The following is a 21,050-nucleotide window of genomic DNA, read 5'->3' on the forward strand; positions in this document are numbered from 1 at the left end:
TGAGTCTTGATTTCGGGTCAGGTCATGATCCCAGGGTCGTGGGATTGAACCCCGTGTTGAGCTCTGCTCTGAGCATGGAGCCTGCTTAAGATATTCTCTCTCTCTCTCTCTCTCTCTCTCTCTCTCTCTCTCTCTCTTCCTCTGCCCCTCTCCCCTGCACTTGTTCTCTGTCTCTCATAAACGAATGAATGAATGAATGAATGAATAAATAAATAAATACACCAGGCATATGCAAGCTTCTTCTATGCCCCATTTGCTCCAAACTGTTCTTAGTGTGGTAGTAGGTACCTATGTTCCCAACTGTGCCTGGGTTTCCCCAGAACCTCTATTTTACCCTCTCCAGGGAGTACCAGGGTTGGAGAAGAGTACCTATCCAGGTTGTGTGAAATGCAAAAGGGGATTTGGAAATCTGACCACTGCTGAAACAAATTATGAGTTACTCTTCTAGTTTTTAGCTCCATCTTCACTCCTAATTACTTCATAGCCTTCTAGTTTCCCTGCACCTGGTGATGGTCAATTGGTGAGCCTTTTAGGAGTTTGGGTGTAAATCAGGCTTTACCTACTGTCTACTTAGGTTGCAGCTTTCTCAATTCTTCTAAGTCATTTAAATTCACCCATTTGCTTTTCAGACTGTTGCTGTTGTCTCCTTTCCAAATCTACCTTGTCCTTTATGGGTTTATGCCTAAAACAATAAAAAAGTCCCTCTCACATAGTTTTAGTAGGATTTATCAGCAGGAAGTAAAAGTAAAAGCTTGTCCAATTTGCAGTCTAAATTTAATCTTCACCCTGTAAGCTGCTTTCAGTTGTGCATTCTTCGTTATAGTTTTATATCTTAATCTCCCAAACTATCAAACCAAGAGACAGAGATATGAAAATATAAGAGCAAATACACGCACACACGCGCACGCACACACACACACACACAATATTGCATCCAAAAGGAATTAAAACAAAACAAAAAACAAACAAAACAAAACAAAACATGGATGAGGAAGGGAGGAACAGAAACAAGACTGTCTAATCTGAGATAGACACAGAATTTATTAGGTTAAAGAGACTTTGAGTCTTCAGATTTGTAAGGTCTACAGAGAAACCATTCAGGAATCAGTGTGGTAACATTTCTCAACTCTTAAGAATAAAAGCTTCCAGAGAGAAAAGTGACTGAGAATCAGACTGACATCAGTAATCAGAATGTTAGAACACAACAAACCTATACCCTCAAAGTTCTACAGAAAAAGATTCTAAATTTAGAATCATACAGTCAAGTGATTAAGAAAAACATAGGCTCACTAAAAAAACTTGCTACCCACACATTCCATGTTGTTTTAATGGTAAAGATACACTCAAACAGTACTGAGGGCGAAAAGAGAATCAAATAAGAGGCCGACACTGAAATAGGAACCCCTGAGTGTCTCTGAATAATCTAGTGAAAGATAATAAACCAAGGTAGAGCAGTAGAGGCAGTAAGAGGTCAAATTTTGGATAGATTTTTAAAATAGAGGCGATAGGATCCAAAACGCATATGAGGTGTGCGAGAACAGAGGAATTAAGGATGACTCAAAGGTTTTTGGTCTTACCAACTAAAAGAATGAATTGTCATTCAAATAGATGGAGAAGGCTGAATGAGAAATAGGTATGCAAGATCCCTACTAGATATCCCTCCAGGTGGCAGTGTTAGGGAGGCAGGTGGTATATACATCAGGAGTTCAAAGAGGTCCAGGATGGAGATAGGAGTCAGTAATGTACAGACAGTATTCAAAGGTAGGTATTGCAGATTATCAAGAGAAAAGTGCAGATGGTAAAATAAAGTAAATTTTAAAACACAGAAACAGTGGGGAGCTTGGGTGTTTCAGTTGGTTGAGCTTCGGACTTTGGCTCAGGTCATGATCTTGCAGTTCGTGAGTTCAAGCCCCGCACTGGACACACTGATGTCAGTGCAGAACCCACTTCGGATCCTCTGTCCCCCTGCTCCTTGCCCCTTACCAGCTTGTGCTCTCTCTCAAAAATAACTAAACATTAAAAAAATAAATAAATAAAGAGTGAAAGACACATACACACAGAAACAAGAGAGAATGAGACCCTGGAGCTGGCCAACATATGGAGGTTTGTAGAAGAATCAACAAAAGAGACTGAGATGCAACCCATGAGGTATGAGAGAAAACTAGGATAAGTCAAGTGAAGAAAGTATTTCAAGGAGAACAGACCAACTATGCCATATATTGGTGATGGGTCAAGTAGACTGAGGATAAGCACCAACCACTAGATTCAGCAACATGGAAGTTTTTGGGGACCTTGATAAGTTTGTCATCTGTGCAAATAAAAAACCTAAATAAAATGGGTTCAAAAATTAACGGATAAGTGATGTAGACAATTCCTTCAAGGGGTTTTGGTGTAAAGGAAAGGACAGAAATGGGGTGATAGAAAAGAGGAAACAGTTAAGAGTAGTAGTGTTTTCTTGTTGCTGTTTTTAAGATGGGTGAAATAGCATCATATCTCTTAGGAAAGATGTGGTAGAGAAGGAAAAACTGAATACACAGAAGAGAGAGTACAGAATCACTAAAAGAAATACCTTCAAATCAAGAGGAGATGAAATCTGCACAAGGGGAAGGGTGGTCTGACAGAGAAGAAAGAACACTTTATCTACACTGACCAGAGAAATGGTAGAGGTGTGGAGCACAGATGTGAGGAACTGGGTACATGTGGGATAAGTTAATCAAAAATTTCTATTTGCTATTCTTTCCTCAATTAAATAGGAAGGAAGGCTCACAGGCTAAAAGTGAAGATGGGAAGGAGGTGTTGGAGGTTGGAGGAAAACAAGGAATAAAAGAGTCATTAGGAAAAATGGAACAAATAGACTATGGAAATGCATTAAGACTGCTGGGAAGTAACTATGACTGATGAGGTTAGTGAATGAAGATTTAGAGTGAAACTGGTCACCATGTCTGTGTTAATATAATCGGGACGGTGGTTTCTCTAAGAAACCAGAAAGGGCAGGAAAGGGCAAGAAAGCAGAAGGGCAGGGGGGGTTAGAGTTTATGCTAAGTACTGATTGTAACAACTGCTCATGGAATTTAAACAGGATAAAGAAGGAAGTAAAGTCATGAGGGGGATGTGGGACAGTGAAAGGTAGTAAGATCAACAGACTGTAGAATACAGGAGGTCCGAATGACTTATGGAGTTCAGGTACTAGAGAGACACAGATGGAGATGGTAGCTGGAAATAACAATGAGATAGTTACTCTCTATTAAGCACCTACAGTAAACTAGTTACGTTTGACATTATCTCATTTAATTTTCAGAATGACTGAAAGATGGGCATTATTATCTATATTTAAAAGATGCAGAAGTTAAAAGCTAAGGGTTCAATAACTTGTCCAAGGTGAAAGAGCTCCTAAGCATTCCAACTGGCCTTTTGGGTCACATTTTCTTCCAGAAACAAACACCTCACAAAACTAGAATAAGATCCCTGTGAATAAAATATTTTACAAATGAACTCACACTTTATTCATTAAAAAACTTACCTCAGTGATACCTAGCTTTTAATACAGCTAAGTAAAGTATCGTAGAGAAAGTAAAAGGTAAACTGTTCCTGTAGAGGGCATCTTCTACCACGGAGTAATAAATTGAAGCTAAACCATCTGCAGTTACTGCTATTATTACTTTGGCACTGGGTTTATTATTATAAAAACTCTTGCTATGTGTCAAGAACAGATAATATTTCTTTATTCTTCCTACTTCCGTCTTTCTACTACTACTACTATTATTATTATTATTTCGGGGGGGGGGCTTTCTGCTGTTTTCTCTACTTCTGATTCAGAAGGCCACAGCTTATCTTGCTCTGCTGGAAAGTGCAGTTGGTTTCTGGCATCTGACTTCAGACTCCCAAAATTACTAAATATTTCTGTGGACTGTACAGCAACAATAAACTGTTTCCAAGGCTCCCAGTTCTGGCAACCTCACTAAACAGAGGAACCAAAAGAACTACTGCTTTAAGTGTTACTAGATCTTTGACATTTTAAGTAGTGATTTTGTGAACTGCTAGATTTAGGTCCCCAACTCATGTGAGAATGGAAGAAATCAATAAAGTACTTTACAAGTATTTCATCCACCATACAAAGCTCTCCTACTTGCTCACTCGAGTCTATGAGTACGTCGCTAATTAACAATCAAGAAGTGGGTAAGATACACCAATGGGCAAGACTTAGCAGATGATCTAAGGAAATAATTCATTACCAACTTTTATATTCCCTCTACCAAAGCCCTGATTTTAAGGACAAATCATTTTAAAAGCAGCTAGCTTGGGGCGCCTAAGTGGCTCAGTTGGTTAAGCATCTGACTTTGGCTTAGGCCATGATCTTGCCCTTCCTGAGTTCGAGTCCCGGGTGGGGCTCTGTGCTAACAGCTCAGAGCCTGGAGCCTGCTTCGGATTCTGTGTCTCCCTCTCTCCCTGCCCCTCCCCTGCTCGCACTGTCTCTCTCTTTCTCTCTCTCAAAAATAAATAAACATAAAAAAAATTTTTTTTTAATCAATAAAAGCAGCTGGCTTATAATCATTCTTCTTTACAAAGTCTCTTTTCCTAATGCAGCAGCAACCTGGTTTTCATTAGAGTAGTGTATTATCCAGGTATGGCTGACTTAATATGTTAGATAAGAATTTTGCTCTTTTTAGGGGCACCTGGGTGGCTTAGTCGGTTAAATGTCTAACTCTTGATTTCAGCTGGGGTCTTGATCTCACAGTTCCAGGGATCAAGCTCGCTAAGCAATCTGCGCTGGAGCCTATCTGGGACTCTTTCCCTCCCCCTCTCTCTAACCCTCCTCCGCACTCCTTCTCAAAAATAAACAAAAAAGAACTTTACTTATTTTAGCCCATTTTATTTAAATAGTGTAAAAGTCTACATATATGATGCTTATAGTAAATGTGTACTTTCTCCAACTTTGAAATTCCCATAATTAGAAACCTTCACTAACTACAAGTATCCTTTCATTTATTCAAATATTTACCAAGGGCGTGCTATGTGCCAGGCACTGTTCTAGGCACTGAGGATACAGCAGTGAAGGAGACAAAAATCCTGCATTCACGAAACTTCCATTCTGTGGGCAATCTCTTGGCATCCAGGATCTAGTATGTGCTTGAGCATCATGTTCACAAGACACAGGTGTGAATATACAGTAAATTGAAAACATGCCACCACTTTGTAATTCCCTCAAACATCTTGAACTAATTCTTCCCTTAAATTTTAAATGAAAATTATAATTGAGCTTGAGTCATAAGGTAAAACTCTGTCTTCCTAACAATGTCAATTTTGTTATAAGATTTTTTTTATCCTCTTGTATCCCTATTCTCCAAAATCTCTCACTGTTGGGGGGGGGAGCGGGGGACGACAACATATCTTAGGCATTGTAAGTTTAGGGAGATATACAATTGTGAACATGGAAAGCATTATTTGGAGATACCCCAAGAAACTTCTACAAGATTAATAAACAAAAATGCTAAATCATTTTCACTTATTCATTAAATAAACATTCGTTCTTCCAGGAGCTCAGACTATGGTGGGGAGGGAAGGTGACAATAAACACATGCAAATAAAGCAAAGCAGATTACGTGCAGATCATAATCAGTGTTAGGAAGAAAAACTCAGAGATGTGACAAAGACTCTAAGAGACAAACTACAGACAGATGATCTATTAGCATACTTAGGAAACTGACATCAAGGTTGCCTTTATGACTTCTTGACATTCATACAGAAGATCCTGTGTATCAAAGCCCATCAAACTTACTTCTATTTTACCTTCACGGAACTAGAGCTAATCTGTGAAATCTCTAGTAGAAAATAAAGGACATCACTCACTTAGTTATGATCTCTGGGATTGGGCTTTTGATTATATTTAGTGTGACCATACAATTTATTACCCAAACTGGAACATTTTCAAGAAAATAAAGGGATACTTTAATAATCATGCCAGAACAACAGGCACAAACAAGGACCTTCCATCAGGGCAAAACAAGCCATACGGTCACCCTAATTATATACCACATCAAACATAATGAATCCAAAATTTTAAGAGCATTGTATAATTCCACATGAATTTAAATTATAAGTAACATCCAAGTAAGGGACATAAATTTTAATCTGGACCATATAAACTAAGTGAATCTCTTACTAAATTTAAGTGAAAAGTGAAACAAAAAGTTTTGTAAAAGTAATCAAAGTACCTCCATGACCTTGGGGTAGGGAAAAATTCCTTAAAAAAAAAAAAGAAAAACACTACCCATAAATAAAAGTGATAAACATGTCTACATTAAAATGAACTTCTGTTCACCAAAAGAAACCATTAAATGGAGAAAGATGTTTACAACAGATATTCCCAGCAAAGGATTCATATTCAAAATGCTGAACTCTAGAAAGAGACATATATTTCAGTAGTAAAATGGGCACAAGATTTCAAAGGCATTTCATGAAAGATGAAATCCAAATGAGTAAGATATGAAAAAGTGTTCACCTCATTAGCAATCAGGAAGATTAAAGCCAGGTACAATCACACCCACCAGATTGGAGAGAATTAAAATATCTGATACTAAGTATTACTGTTAGTAAAGGATGTGGAACTACAATTCTCATATACTAGTAACTGAAATCAAAACTAGTAAACAACCACTTTGGAAACTGCTTGGCATTTCCTAATAAAGACGAACTTTCCCCATGATCCTCCAATTCAAGTATATACCCTCAAGAGAGGTACACAGGCCATCAGTGTACTTAAACACAAATATTTATAAAGGCATTGTTCGTAATAGCAAAAAACTGTAAACAATTTAATAAACACTAACTGTAGAATATCAAAAACAAATGCAGAATAAAGCTGTGTTATACTCATGATGGAATACTATGCCACAACAAAAGCCAAAATCAAAAATATACAAGATGGTTCCATTTATATAAAGTTCAAAAAAGGACAAACATAAACACTATTACTTAGGGATGTAAACTTAAGTGATAAATCTACAAATGTGAGAATAATGTTTCTATCTAGCTTAAGAGTGTAGTAGTGATAATGGGAAGATGCAGGGGGTGGGAAGCTTCTGAGATTCTGCAATGTCTTTCTTGCCCTGGGTGGTAGTTACACGGAGGTTTGTTTAAAAATATTTCATTTTTATGCATGCATCTTTTCAAATGTGTGGTTATTTCACAATAAAAAAGGGGAAAAAACTCTTCCCAGAGGGGGAAAAATTAACATCCAAAAGAGAATTCTAAGAATGTCACTTGAAGAGATTAACTCAATTGATAGTTTACAAAGATAAGGGATCTCTAAATCCAAAAAATATTGTATTCTAAACTCCATAAATAAACTTTAGGCTTTTATCTGTTAGACTGCCATTCTTCAACCAAATTTTCAAAAAGGTGGAAGTGGAATATCAGATATCAAATTACTCACAAGGCATGTAAATTGTAAAATTTGAAGACCAAACACCCCACTTCTAATTTTAAAATTTGAATTAAGTGCCCAGGGTTGACTAGACAGCTATATAGTTCTAGATTAGATACTGCTAAGTAGAATAAGCTACCAAAATTTGATAACTTCAGTTTTTACAAACACAATTAACTTCCCAAACCTGTCACACATTAAATAACTCCTACTGCTTAAGAAAAAGCATATATTTTGTGTCATGAGATTATCAAAGCCGTAAGTACAGATATATATTCAATGATTAAAAAAATCTTTTCACTGTTGTACTATTTATGAAGTCATGACTGATACAAGGAACAAACTGGCATATGAATTATTACAGAATAATAAAATTTTAGTTTATGGACTCTAGAAGCTGTTGAAAAGAAAAGTTTTTTAAAATGTTGGTCATTAACAAAATAAAGATTTTTTAGTTTTCCTGCATAAAAGAACATATTCAAAGATTTTTAAAAGACTTTTTGAAATCTTACATATGTATGTATTTTTTTTCACTGTGAAGAATAAAGGCACAGCCAATTCAACAATAAGTCACTAGGCTGGCCACACACCTTAAATAAAAAATTATTAAACGCCCTTAATGAAAAGTACTGTATGTGGCTCTCATCGAGAACTTTAGGAAGCCTTTTTCATAATTTCATAAAGCCATAAAGACTAAGACAACATACAGCTAAATATCCATGGGGGGAGAGCGGGGTGGCAAGGAACCTAAGATAAAAAAATTTAAGACCTCTTACTCAGGTAATAAAATTTGTTCCAACCCAAGTGTTATTAAAAAGGACACAAAAAATGTCACTAAAACGTTTGCTTGATATTGTGAAACGACTCTCCTGTAAGTTATACGTTAATTTTCTTTTCTTTTCTTTTTACAGACTTAGTTTCTTCCTAGCCCTTGGCCCTCTGTCTCTACCACGGTATTCATTCTGTAACTCCACCAGATGTGCTGGGAAAGCTACCTTGGTTATCTTGCTACCCTCTCCTAAGTATTCTTAACTTGCGAGATTTCTTCCTAGAGAATGAGCTAAAGTTTATTTTCTTCCCGGTTTTCTGGCGGAGCGAAGGCACAGGACGTGTGAACGGAAAGAAAACGCACTCAGCCTGTGCGACCCTTAATTACATACTCTACTACGGGTAGAGCACTATCCTCAACACCCAGAATCCGCCGGCCCAGGGAGGCTGCCCGACGATCGGTCAGCGCCCAATGACCACTCCGATTAAGGGTACTCCGCACCGGCTTTCCAGAAACAGGGTCGATGCGACAACAGCAAGCAGCTTTAAAGAGGTGGTTGCACAACAGCCTTGGAGAAGGATTCCGGTTTAACAGGTAAATACCACGTATGAGACAAGTGGGATGCGATCTGCTGGATGGTACCGATGGCACTTCGAGACCGTCTGCGTCGCTGAGCAAACCCAAAGTTTTGCACATTACTTACAGTTCACCTGATGAATACCGTAACGAATTGAAATTAAGAACGTGAGAAAATAGGTGCCTCAGATTCAACAAATCAGCACTAAACTCAAGCTAGGCGGAAAAATTCTTTGAATACTTAGGCTTTGTTTTGCGGTAAGACGACAGAACCACCGAATTTCGGAGTTGGAAGACACGTCTCTCTGTGTTCTCCGGCCCGTTCTCGGACTTCAGGGCCGCCCCGCCCGCCCCGCTCATCGTCCTGTAGTTCCCGGATTGAAGGCGCGGACTTTCGGGGTGGGAGCCGGGAAGCCCGGGGAGGCCGCGGCCCAGCCCGAGACGCCGGGGCCCGGAGGGAGGGAAGGGAGCGGCCTCCGGGAGGACGACGGAGGGGGCAGGGAGGGAGCGAGGAGGCCGCGGGCCGAGAGCCGGGCGCAGCACCCCACCCCGAGGCCCGCCCCGGCGTACCTTTGGCGAGAGCTACGGTGGAGTTCTCGGTGTCGATGGTGTAGAGGATGCCCTCGTAGCGGATCTCCGCCTTGGAGATAAGGCTGATCTTGCTGCCGATGTAAGGGGTGCCCCCGCTCATGGCGCCGCCGCCGCCGCCGCTCCCGGCCGCTCGCAGAGAGGCAGATCCCACGTCGCTGTCGCCGCTCCTCAAGTCCGCTCGCTCCGTCGGCGCCTACAGCAGCCGCCTCAGACCCAACATGGCGGCGGCGCCGGCTCCGCTACCCTCCCCCAGCCTCCCGCCCTCAAGCCGCGGCGCGGCGGCGGCGGCGGCGGCAGCGGCGGCGGCGCGGGGCATGCTGGGCTGGCGAGGCCGCGCTCTCGCGAGAGTCGGCCGGTTTCGAGCGGCTCAGCCCTCCGCAGCGTGCGGCCTCGGTGGTCCCGACATCGCCGCTTGGCGAAGCCCAGGGCTGCCGTGTCCGCGCGGGCGGAGAGGCGACTCAGGGAGAGACGAAGTACCTCGTGGCTTTCGGACGCCGTGGGCTGGAGTGGAAGTGCGCGCGGCGCTCTTAACCTCATCTGCGGCCTCCGCCATTTCCAGACCCGTCGTATCTTGTCCTAACTCCTGTCTTTGCTAATGCGGATACCTCAGCCTGGAAAGTTGCCCATCCGCCTCCAAGCTGCTGGCGAGCCCCTCTATGACCGGGTCCTTTCCCCTTTGAGACTATTATGCCCCTTTTGAAGCTTTCAAGGCCCCATTACAGCATCCATTAGCCAACTATCCCTCCCCCCCCCCCCCCCGTTCTCTCTTTCGCAGCTGCTGGAGCTGGGACTCTGTCCAATACTTTCAGATGGTCTCATCTAGACTCATGGCTTTCAATACCACTGTACACAGACCAATCCCAAGCATTTGTCTGCAGCTTTGACCGGTTCTGTGAACTCTGGATTCATATAAGCCATAGTCTTCTCAACCTCTCTAGTTGGATGTCTAATCAGCATCTAATTAACTTTGTGTATCCAAAGCAATACTCCCGATTTTCCCTCTAAAGTTAACCTTTGCTCATTATTTACCGCTGAGGTAACTGGTATCATTAATTCACCTGCTCATCCTTGGAGTCATCCTTGACTTCTCCCTCACCCCCACATCTGTTCTCACTGCAAATCCTGTCCATTCCACCTATAAAATATACCCTGATCACTTATCGCCATTTCCATCCCTACTCTTAGCACAACAAACCCCACTTACCCTGCCCAGCATTATTGTAATAGCCTCCTAAAACATCCCTCTACCTCTCTTCTTGCCCCTAGTAGTTAATTGTGGACACAGCAGCCAGAGGGATCATGTCCTTCCTGTACTCAAAACTCTCCACGGTTATCCCCTGTCACACAGGAGTGAAAGCCAGACTCCTTACTTAGGCTTATAAAAAACATATATGATTTAGCTTCTTGTTACCTCATTTCACCATTCTGTTCTAGCCCCCCTTTCTTCACCCAGAACTTTTGCACTTCATTCAGATGTCAAATGTGACTTCTAGAGATGACTTTCCTTATTGTCTTCATTAAAATAGGACAGCCCCATACTATATACTCTTAACTTGCCTACTTTTTCTTCATAGCATTTATCTCTCCCCTGTATGTCTTTTTAATTATGTGTGTGTGTATGTCTCCTTCGCTAGAATGTAAACATTTTGAGGCAGGGATGTTTTGGTCACTGCAGTATGGTCAGGACCTAACATAGCTCCTGGCACAGGGTGGCTTCTCAGTAAATTTGCTATATGAACGAGCAGTTGGATGAGGGCAGGGCACAGACACGATGTCTGGTGAGCTAAGTGAACAAATGGCGAGAAGCATGACAATGCAGAGAGGGAAAGGCAGGAGACAAGACTAGAGGTTGTTTTGGGTCTGATGCACAATGGCTTCAAAGGAAGGCTATGAAATACCTGCTTCAGTACAAGCTTCCTGCCGGGGAGTTGAGCTCTTACTCCTGTTCATTCCTTTCCCTTTGAACCCTGGAACCTAGCTTGGCTTCTCATGCTTCCTGAGTGAGCTCATCTTTTTTCCATCTCAAAGCTGATGATTCCCAAATTTACATCTTCATTCCTGATCTCCTGACTTCCAGGTCATACAAACTATGTACTTTCTAGATGCAATTGCTTGGGGCGTATCTCACAGGCACTTCCAACTCAACATGTTCAAAATTATCTGCATCTATACCCTTCCTTCCCCAAAATAAACCTGCCCTTTATCCATGCTCCTCATTCCCATCACTGGCAGGACTCCCCCAGGTATCCGATACTGAAACCAAGAGTACTCATCTAGCTAGGCCCAATCAATCACCAATCTTTGTTGCTTTTACTTAATGTTTTGCAACTCATGGTTTCCTGTACTCTATGGCATTATCAACTATGCTGATCAGTGTGATAGCCCATAGTATATTATGCACATGAATTTCCAACTTATGTGCTAGAAAATGGTTGAGAACTGTGACACATTTCATTACTGTAGCTTCCAAAAACCCAAATCCCATGTTGCTCCCCTGCTTAAGAGCTACAAGATCCCGATTCTTTTTTTTCTTTTTTAAATTTTTTTAATGTTTATTTATTTTTGAGAGAGAGACAGAGTGCGAGCAGGAGAGGGGCAGAGAGATGGGGCGCCTGGGTGGCTCAGTCAGTTAAGCGACCGACTTCGGTCAGGTCATGATCTCGTGGTCCGTGAGTTCGAGCCCCGCGTCGGGCTCTGTGCTGACAGCTCAGAGCCTGGAGCCCGTTTCAGATTCTGTGTCTCCCTGTCTCTGACCCTCCCCCATTCATGCTCTGTCTCTCTCTGTCTCAAAAATAAATAAACATTAAAAAAATTAAAAAAAAAAAAAAGGAGAGGGGCAGAGAGGGAGACACAGAATCCAAAGCAGGCTCCAGGCTCTGAGATGTCAGCACAGAGCCTGATGCAGGGCTGCGAACCACAAGGCGTGAGATCGTGACCTGAGCTAACGTTGGACACTCAAACAACTGAGCCACCCAGGTGCCCCAACAAGATCCCAATTCTAATGTGTGTGGGGAGATTCCCATGTAATCCCTGGACACCAGCTGTGGTGTCCTACAATTCAACTTAATTTTGACACTATTTACCCAGATTCCACAGGTTGAGGGCTCAGTCCTACAAGACTGCCCTACCCCCTTCAGATGCCAATCATAAGCCCAGGTTATTACCAGTGCCTCTGACCAACCAACTACAGACTGGGGGGCTCCAATAATTCCCTCCTTGGACATCAGACCCAGTCCCAAGTACAGGTTACCATACTTCTGACAAACTGACTATATCAGAGGTTCCCACAACCCCCTTTCTTGGGTTCAATTAATTTGCTAGAGCGGCTCACAGAACCCAGAGAAAGATTTTACCTACTAGATCACTGGATTATTATAAGGATAGAACTCAAGGGTGAGTGGGTGGCTCAAGGGGTTAAGCGTCGGACTTCGGCTCAGGTCATGATCTCACAGCTCGTGAGTTCGAGCCCCGCGTCGGGCTCTATGCTGACAGCTCAGAGCCTGGAGCCTGCTTCAGATTCTGTGTCTCCCTCTCTCTCTGCCCCTAACCCACTCGTATCCTGTCTCTGTCTCTCTCAAAAATAAATAAACATTAAAAAAAAAAAAACAACTCAGGAACAGCCAGAGGGAAGAGATAGACAGGACAAGCTATGTTGAAAGGGGTGTGGAGCTCCTATGCTCTCTCTAGGTGTGCTGCCATCCCCAAATCTCCACATCTTCACCAGCCTGGAAATTCTCAGAACCCCTTCATTTTGGATTTTTATATAAGTTTCATTACACGGACATGATTGGCCATTGGCAATTGATTCAATCTCCAGCCCCTCTTGACTCCCAGAAGTTGGGAGTGGGGGTTGTAGAGGGTGGGAGAGTGGGACTGAAAGTTCTAACCTGTAATTACCCTGTCCACTGCACTGGCAACCAGCCGCAATTCTTAGGTACTTTCTAAAAGTTACCCCATTAACAACAACAAAAAAAGCAAGAACAAACAAACAAGATTCCTTTATCACTATCATTACTTAGGAAATTTCAAGGATTTTAAGAGCTCTCTTCCAGAAACAGGATGAAGACCAAACATGTATTTTTTATTATAAATGACAATATAACAAGTTCACCTGGGCTTCAAATGCCTTGAGGGCAAGATATGATCTATGTGTCTTACAGGCTTCCCCTTCTATTACGACTTGGGCCCCAAACTTTGGGAGATGATGGAACTGTCTTTCAGTTCAGGCTCCAGCCTTCTGCACTGTCACACATTTAACCCAAGAGGAGGATTGGCTCTGTGTTCTGAATGTTCATGTATTCTTGTCTGTTGCTTTAGCCCATAGGGATGTTTAAAGTATCACTGGTTTCTTCTTGGCCAAGCAAAGCCCTCTGACTGGTGGCAGGCCCCATCATTTGCCTGCCCCCAAGGCAAAAGCCCCCAGTAGCCACTAATCTCTTCTCATCTATAAAGTCTTGTTCCCCTTCTCCACAATGTACTTTCTGTAGACTACTTTGTGATATCTGTAAAAATATTTTTACTTCACTCATTTCCCCCCCACCCCCCTGTTAATACAGGGGAAATGGTCATCCATTGTGACCTTTTCAACCTCATTGGAAGTGGAATTTGGAAGATTTTTTTTTTTTTTGCCATATGTACCCATTAGGGATATGCCCATTTTATCCCTAGAGAGGCCCTCCCAGTCAGTGTTTCCTCTAGATTTGGGATAGACTGTTGTTACTTCAGTTAAATAACCTATGACATTGTTGGCCTGCATTTAAGGCCTGTGTTTTGGGAAAATATGTTCCTTCAGACATCAGAACCACTCTCAGTGCAGTGAGATGCTCATTCTATGAGACATGCAATAAACAGATTAATTGATGGTGCTGTGGAGGTGCTATGTCCCGTGTTTGCTCCGTGGTGCAGACACAAAGTGAAATTGTTACTTATTTCTCTCTTACTCTTTCCTTTCAAAGCATGATCACTGAATTTACGTAGGTAAATGCACAGATGATACAATTTCATTGTTTGCTGCCTTTCGATGAATAGTAGCTCTGAGTAACATGTTTTTATTTCTAATTTTTAAATGAGGAAACTGAGGCTCAGAGATGTCAAGTAACTTAGATCCAACATTAAGGTGGGAAATCACGAATTTCAACCACATCTGTATGATTCCATTAATGTGTGTGCTTTATACCATTCTAGGATGGCAAATTGAACTTTTCATCAAGTGACAACTAAAGTAGAAAGCACTGTTTACCTGGAGGTTTGTGTTGCAAGTTCTGAGGATGTGTCTGAAACCATCAGGACCTTGTGCCATGATCGATTATCAGTATCTTCCACGGACAGGAGGTGGAAGAATGGTGATGCCAGGAAATCTCTGCCTATACCACCTTCTGTGAGAGTGCATATGATAAAGTGCTTTGTAAACTTAATAGCACTCTGTAATTAGTTACAATATTCTTATCATCATGCAAATATCTGTCCAATGACCTTAACAACAAACAACAGAAATGGGTAAGAAGTGTGTGATTGGAAAGTAAACAAAGCAATAAAAATCAGTCTATAATGAATTTATCTGAGGAAAAGCTTTCTCTTTTTTAAAAATTTACTTATTTGAAAGAGAGCAAGTGCGAGGGGGAGGGGCGGAGAGAGAGACAGAGAGACAGAGAGACAGAGAATGAGAAGCAGCTGACAGTGCACGGAGCCAGATGTGGGGCTCGATCTCACGAACCTCAAGATCATGACCTGAGCTGAAATCAAGAGTATGACGCTTAACCACGCCCCAAGGAAAAAATTTATAAAATGCAAATCTTAGGGTGTGAGATCTGGCCCTCAAACCTTACCTCAAAAAACCTTCAATGACTCCTGTGGCTCTGTGACCTTAGAATAACCTGGGGTCTGTTTACAAAACCCTGTGTGAACTGGCTCTTGAAGTCTCCTGTCTCAACTCTTTTTTTTTTTTTTAATATTTAGTTATTTTTTATTTTAAGAGAGAAGGACAGAGTGTGAGCAGGGGAGGAGCAGAGAGAGAGACACACAGAATCCGAAGCAGGCTCCAAGCCATCAGCACAGAGCCCGATGCAGGGCTCGAACTCATTAATGGTGAGATCATGACTTGAGCCAAAGTCAGACGCTCAACTGACAGAGCCACCCAGGTGCCCCTGCTGTCTCAACTCTTATTACTCCCCTTTACTGTCCCACATTCTTGTTGCTGGGTACAGTTGGTGCAGCAGCACCGGCGAGGGGCAGGGGTGGGGGTGGGGCGGTGGGGTGGAGTGTGGCAAGTCCCAAACAGATCAAGTCGAGCCACTTGCTGCTGACAAAATCCAAAGGCAGAGAAATGAGTGGAGGTGAAACAAGAAAGGAATCTATTTCAGGGAGGCCAACACCAGGAAGACAGTAGACTGGTGTCTCAATGGTCTCCAAAGTGTAGAAAATACTTCCAGGTTTTTAAAAGAAAGTGTGGTCTGTGCACCTGGGCAGTAAAGATCAGGTCAATCCATGTCTCGGATTCAATCACTGGCAGGGTCTTGCTGGCTCAGAGCAGTCCTTGTTGCTTGAGGGGGTAGGTTCAGGTCCCAACACGGGATGCTTTGCCCTCAGGGTCTTCATCTGAGCCATGAACCAAGCTGGAAAAAAGAACCCAACTAGGAAGTTTGAGATCAAAATTGGAAGCAGCCCAAGTCCTCTTTCATTCTCACCACCCTCCAGGCTTTGTCCTCCATTCCAGAAGCCACGTAAATCTTCTCTCTGAAACCCCCTCTGGAGCCTTCTCACTGCAGCTCTAAGTCTAGATATCACTCCAGTCCAAGGGCCTTCTCATTGCTGTCCTGAGAGCAGCTGTTGAGATAGTTGCTCTGTCCAAGCGATCCTATCCAACCTTCCTATCCAACCTGTGCTAACTCTGCCATTGAGCTAATCACATTGTGGTGAATTGCCCGTATATGTATCCACTTTCAACATTAGTTCACAAGTTGTGCCGAGAGCAGGGACTGTATATGTGCCTTTTCACCACTGCATTCTCAAGTACTGACTCAGGACCATGTGCAGACCTGCAAAATATCGGTCAGTCTCTCTCTGTCAAGAGACCAATTATTTTTTGGCATTTTGTAAACTTTCAAGAAAGATACAGTGAAGGTGACCTTTTTTATTTTATTTTTTATTTTTTTCTTTTTAGGAGACAGAGCATGAGGGGCAGAGGGAGAGAGAATCTTTAACCAGGCTCCATGCTCAGCATGGAGCCCAAATCGTGGCTCGATCCCATGCCCCTGGGATCATGACCCGAGCCAAAATCAAGAGTCGGATGCTTAACCCACTGAACCACCCAGGTGCCCCAGAAGGTGACCTTTTTAAAAAATAGGAGATACAGAAGGGACGACTTCCAGCTTTACAGATTCTATTTTAATACGTGAGGACTTAAAATGAGTGGTGTAGGAGCTTCATTATGGCACCTGTGTTCTATGTTTGGTTTTTTTTTTTAAAGTGAAATGTTTTGCCTCCAATCCAGGCATTTTTATTCATTTCTTGTTGTGTACTAAGTTAACATGCAAATTTCAATTGCCAGTTGAGTAGTTCTGGGTGATGTTTTCTTGTTACTATATGGCAGACACCCATGGCTTTCTCATTCACCCCATCTGGGCCTCCAGTGTGGTCTAATTATCCTGAAAAGCCAAGATGTGTTAGAGCTGAGCTTGATTACTCTAATGGCACACAGTGTTTTTACAAACCTCCCGATTCCTGAATAATTATCATTATCATATGTATGTGTTTAGCCAAAAGCTTAATTGGAAAATTCCAGAATGAAACAATGCTACATGAGGAAAAAAAAACAACAACAACAAAACTTCCAGTCATTTTCTTAAAAAAAAAAAAACATTAAAAAAAATCAAAGTACTGCTAATACATGCACAAGGTTAAACCATCAAATCATGCAGACGGGCTTCTATCGCAGGGCAATTATTCCCAGCCTATGTCTCCCCCGCCGCGGTCCTACGGAGGCAGCCACTTTTAACTCATTCGGCTGTTTCTCTTGGTGGTTTCTCTAAATAATATGCTTACATCACCAGTTCTTGATTCATCCATTTTAGACATTATCTTAATTTCTAGCTATGTTAAATGAAGGTTTATCTTACAGGGGTAGTACTTAGGGATATTTTAAAGTTCTTTTCCATTCCCTAGTTGCCTTTATTTCCTTCATGCGGGACTGAGGTCCAGGCTGTATGCATTGTAAGGTGGGCTTGTCATGTCTGGGTGGTGCCTGTTCTGACCATGCACAGCCTTTGCTCTACCCATAGTTCCATGGTATGAGGATGGCCCTCGCCTCTTGGTGCTATGTTTTGTTTTGCTTATCTTAGTGTGACTCTGCCTTTTGGAGGCTTTCCTCAAAGTCTGGTGACTATTGGAGCACATATGAGAACAGGATCATAGGGAATCTCTAGATGGGACCTCTGGGCTTGCGGGGGGCTCACAAATTGAAGGAATTCACTTAGGGTGATCAGGTGGGAAGCCACTCTCTTAGACAGTTAGCTGGTGAACCTCTAGATGACAGATTGTGGAAGTTTGGGGATGTTCGATTCTCTTTTAGAGAAGAACCTTTGCCCTATTTCTGGGGATGGTGTATGTCAAGCCAGCACGTGGCTGCTGGTTCCGAGTGGTGGGGAGTGGGCAAGGTTCAGCCCCTTGTCTTACTCCTACCCTTTGTTGTACTGGGTATTTATATGACACAAGCCACTTGGGAGTCCAAAGGGATGATTTGCTCTCTGCTTGGCTGCTGTTTCCTTCCCCGCCATGTGCATTCCAGTCCTTGGCCTCCTGTACTTGCCTTTACCAGTTGCCTCCATTCTCGGTTTTTGTGTGTATGTCTGGCAAAATAGACATAAAATTGATCATTTTCACCATTTTTGCGTATAAGGTTTGGTGGCATTAATTACATTCACAGTGTTGTGCAGCCATCACCACCATCTACCTTCAGAACTTTCCCATCTACTCAAACTGAAACTCTGTACCTGGTAAACAATACCCCCCTGTTCTCCCCTCCCTGCAGCCCCTGGCAACCACTATTCTACCCTCTGTCTCTATGATTTGACTACTCCAGGAACCTCATATCAGGGGAATCATACAATATATGTTCTTTGTGTCCGCCCTCCATTTTACATCAATAAGGCTGTTGAAATTTCTTATCTCTTCGATTTCTACTGAAGTTCCCAGCTCTGGTTGTGGATTTGCACCTTTTACCTCTTTTACTGTTCTTTCAGTAGGGTAGTGGGAAGGCACGGAGATAAAAATGTGAGGTTAAACAGCCATTTAACCAGAGTTTACTTATTTGGAAGAGGGGGCATTCCAACAAAAGGACAGATATTGTTTGATTGCACTTGTATGAGGTACCTGGAATAACCAAATTCACGGAGACAGAAAGTAGCATGGTGATTACCAGGGGCTGGTGGCAGGGGTCGTGGGGAGTTATTGTTTAATGAGTACAGAGTTTTCAGTTTGGGGAGAGGTGGTGGTGATGGTTGTACAACAGTCTGAATACACTCAAAGCCACCAAACTACACAGTTAAAAATGGTGAAATTGGTCAATTTTATGTTATGTATACTTTATCACAACAAAAGCTTTTTTAAAGAAAGGAAATAATTGAGACTTCTGTCTTCACTGCATTTAATTCTATTACAATTGAGCGTCAGAGGAAAAGTAGCTCCTTTAAAATGCTATGGAAGGGGGGTGCCTGGGTGGCTCAGTCCGTTAAGCGTCCCACTTTGGCTTCGGCCATAATCTCTCGGTTTGTGAGTTCAAGCCCTGCAGGGAGCTCGCTTCGGGCTCTCTGCTGTCAGTGCAGAACCTGCTTTGGATCCTCTGCCTCCTCCCCACTCGCCTTCTCTCTCTCTCTCTCAAAAATAATACATAAACATTTTTTTAGGGGCGCCTGGGTGGCGCAGTCGGTTAAGCGTCCGACTTCAGCCAGGTCACGATCTCGCGGTCCGTGAGTTCGAGCCCCGCGTCGGGCTCTGGGCTGATGGCTCAGAGCCTGGAGCCTGTTTCCGATTCTGTGTCTCCCTCTCTGTCTGCCCCTCCCCCGTTCATGCTCTGTCTCTCTCTGTCCCAAAAATAAATAAATGTTGAAAAAAAAATTTTTTAAAAAATGCTATGGAAGGTGGGGTTTTAATTCTGGAAATGACAGTAACTTGTATTGGACCCACTTACTTGTTTATAACGATTACTAAACCTAGAAGAAAAAACATTTTTTAATGTTATTGCTTGAAGGCACTGGTAAACAATCTAGAGCAGGCAGGAATTGAAGGGAACATGAGTCTTGTAAGAAGGGAAGGAAATAGGTTTAGTGCCAATTTATTAGGCTTTTCCTCCGAGGACATTCCGCCTTTCAGCAACACACAGCACCTTGTAGAGTAGGGTTAAGATATAAAGAGGTGGTTTTAGTAGCTGAAGAGACTGAGCTTAGATTTTGGGGCTGCCAAAACAGTTGGGAATTGAGGGGTGACCTCCCAGGAAGGAGAGAGTCATACTACAAAATGTGCATATAAATTCCCCCAAATCTCTGGCTGACTCCTAAAGGGAACATGCACAGGGCAGGACCTCAGGGACCCCAGTGAAAGTTTTAGGTAGAATTTTAGGCAGATATTTCTGTACTAGTTTGAAGTTCAAGTCCTGACAAGTAGGAGGGGCTCGAGGAACTCCCAAATCTTTTTATAGAAAACCAAAAGTAAGCCCAGAGTTGAGTATTATCAGAAATCAAAGACATCCTTGGGGTGGCCTAATGGCAGACTGGATACAAGAGAGTCAAGTTGAAGACAAGTCAGTAGAAATTATTCAAATGAAGATTTGAATAGGGAGAAAATGATTCAGGAAGATGAGTAAGAGTCTCTGTGACTTTTGGGAAAATATCAAAATGGTCTATTAGATGTGCATTTGGAGTCCCAAAAGGAGAGGAAAAAAATAATGGGGTAGAAAAAAATATTCCAAATACCAGCGTTCAAAACTCCCCAAATCCGGTGAGGTACATCAACCCCAGGTCCAAGACTGAAAGAGAATCTGTAACACATCTTCATAGCTGCTTTTGTTTTGTTTTGTTTTGTTTTGTTTTGTTTTCCTGAAGTGTATGTATAGACGTAAAGATTGCAGAGAGGGGAGACTTAGTCCATGGGCAGCCACAAGATGGGACATGAAGTTAAAATCCAATGACTTCTAGGCCCACAGTTAGCTTGATGTAAAGGAATGCAGAAGGCCAGCCCCTCTGTGATGGAGCTTCAATAACCAGAGCACAATAGGCCAGGAAACAATGGCAATGCTTATTCCTGTATCTGTGGGCTTTGTAAGTATCTCTCTCAGGGTACCAGGGCCACGGCAAGGGTGAAGCAAGGCAGGAACCTAACACGCACAATTTAAGAAGGCCCTCATTCCCAAGATAGAGTTCCAATAAAGAGACAGAGGGCTGCTCCAGCACATTATCTGTTCGGATGACATCTGTCAAAGGAACACAATGCCAACACAGCATTAGGGATCATGATGCCATGAACAGCCTTGGCACGCCGTGAAATGATACCGACCAGTCCATTAAGGTATTGCTAATAAAGCATTTATCATTTGATCTTCCTATGACCTGCATTGCAGAGCAGAGAACCAGCATTATCATGCTCCTCTCTTTACAGTGGGAAGAAAACTAAGGGCCAGGGAAGGTGGTGGTTTTGACCTCA

General features: G+C 42.5%; 1 protein-coding gene across 4 annotated transcripts in view; it reads right to left on the reverse strand.

The window, feature by feature from the left end:
• Positions 1-9,624, reverse strand: part of LSM14A (LSM14A mRNA processing body assembly factor) — a 49,066-nt gene extending 39,442 nt beyond the window's left edge. For all 4 annotated transcript variants that reach the window (XM_047078292.1, XM_047078293.1, XM_047078290.1 and 1 more), the window contains exon 1: positions 9,339-9,624. In XM_047078292.1, the coding sequence (XP_046934248.1) occupies positions 9,339-9,459 (121 nt within the window). In that variant the 5' untranslated portion in view covers positions 9,460-9,624. The remainder of the gene's footprint in view (positions 1-9,338) is intronic.
• Positions 9,625-21,050: the final 11,426 nt, after the last annotated feature.

Source organism: Lynx rufus, unplaced genomic scaffold, assembly GCF_022079265.1.
Source record: "Lynx rufus isolate CCGP_SWC_20201006 ecotype Redwood Valley unplaced genomic scaffold, mLynRuf1.p SCAF_16, whole genome shotgun sequence".
Taxonomy (NCBI): domain Eukaryota; kingdom Metazoa; phylum Chordata; class Mammalia; order Carnivora; family Felidae; genus Lynx; species Lynx rufus.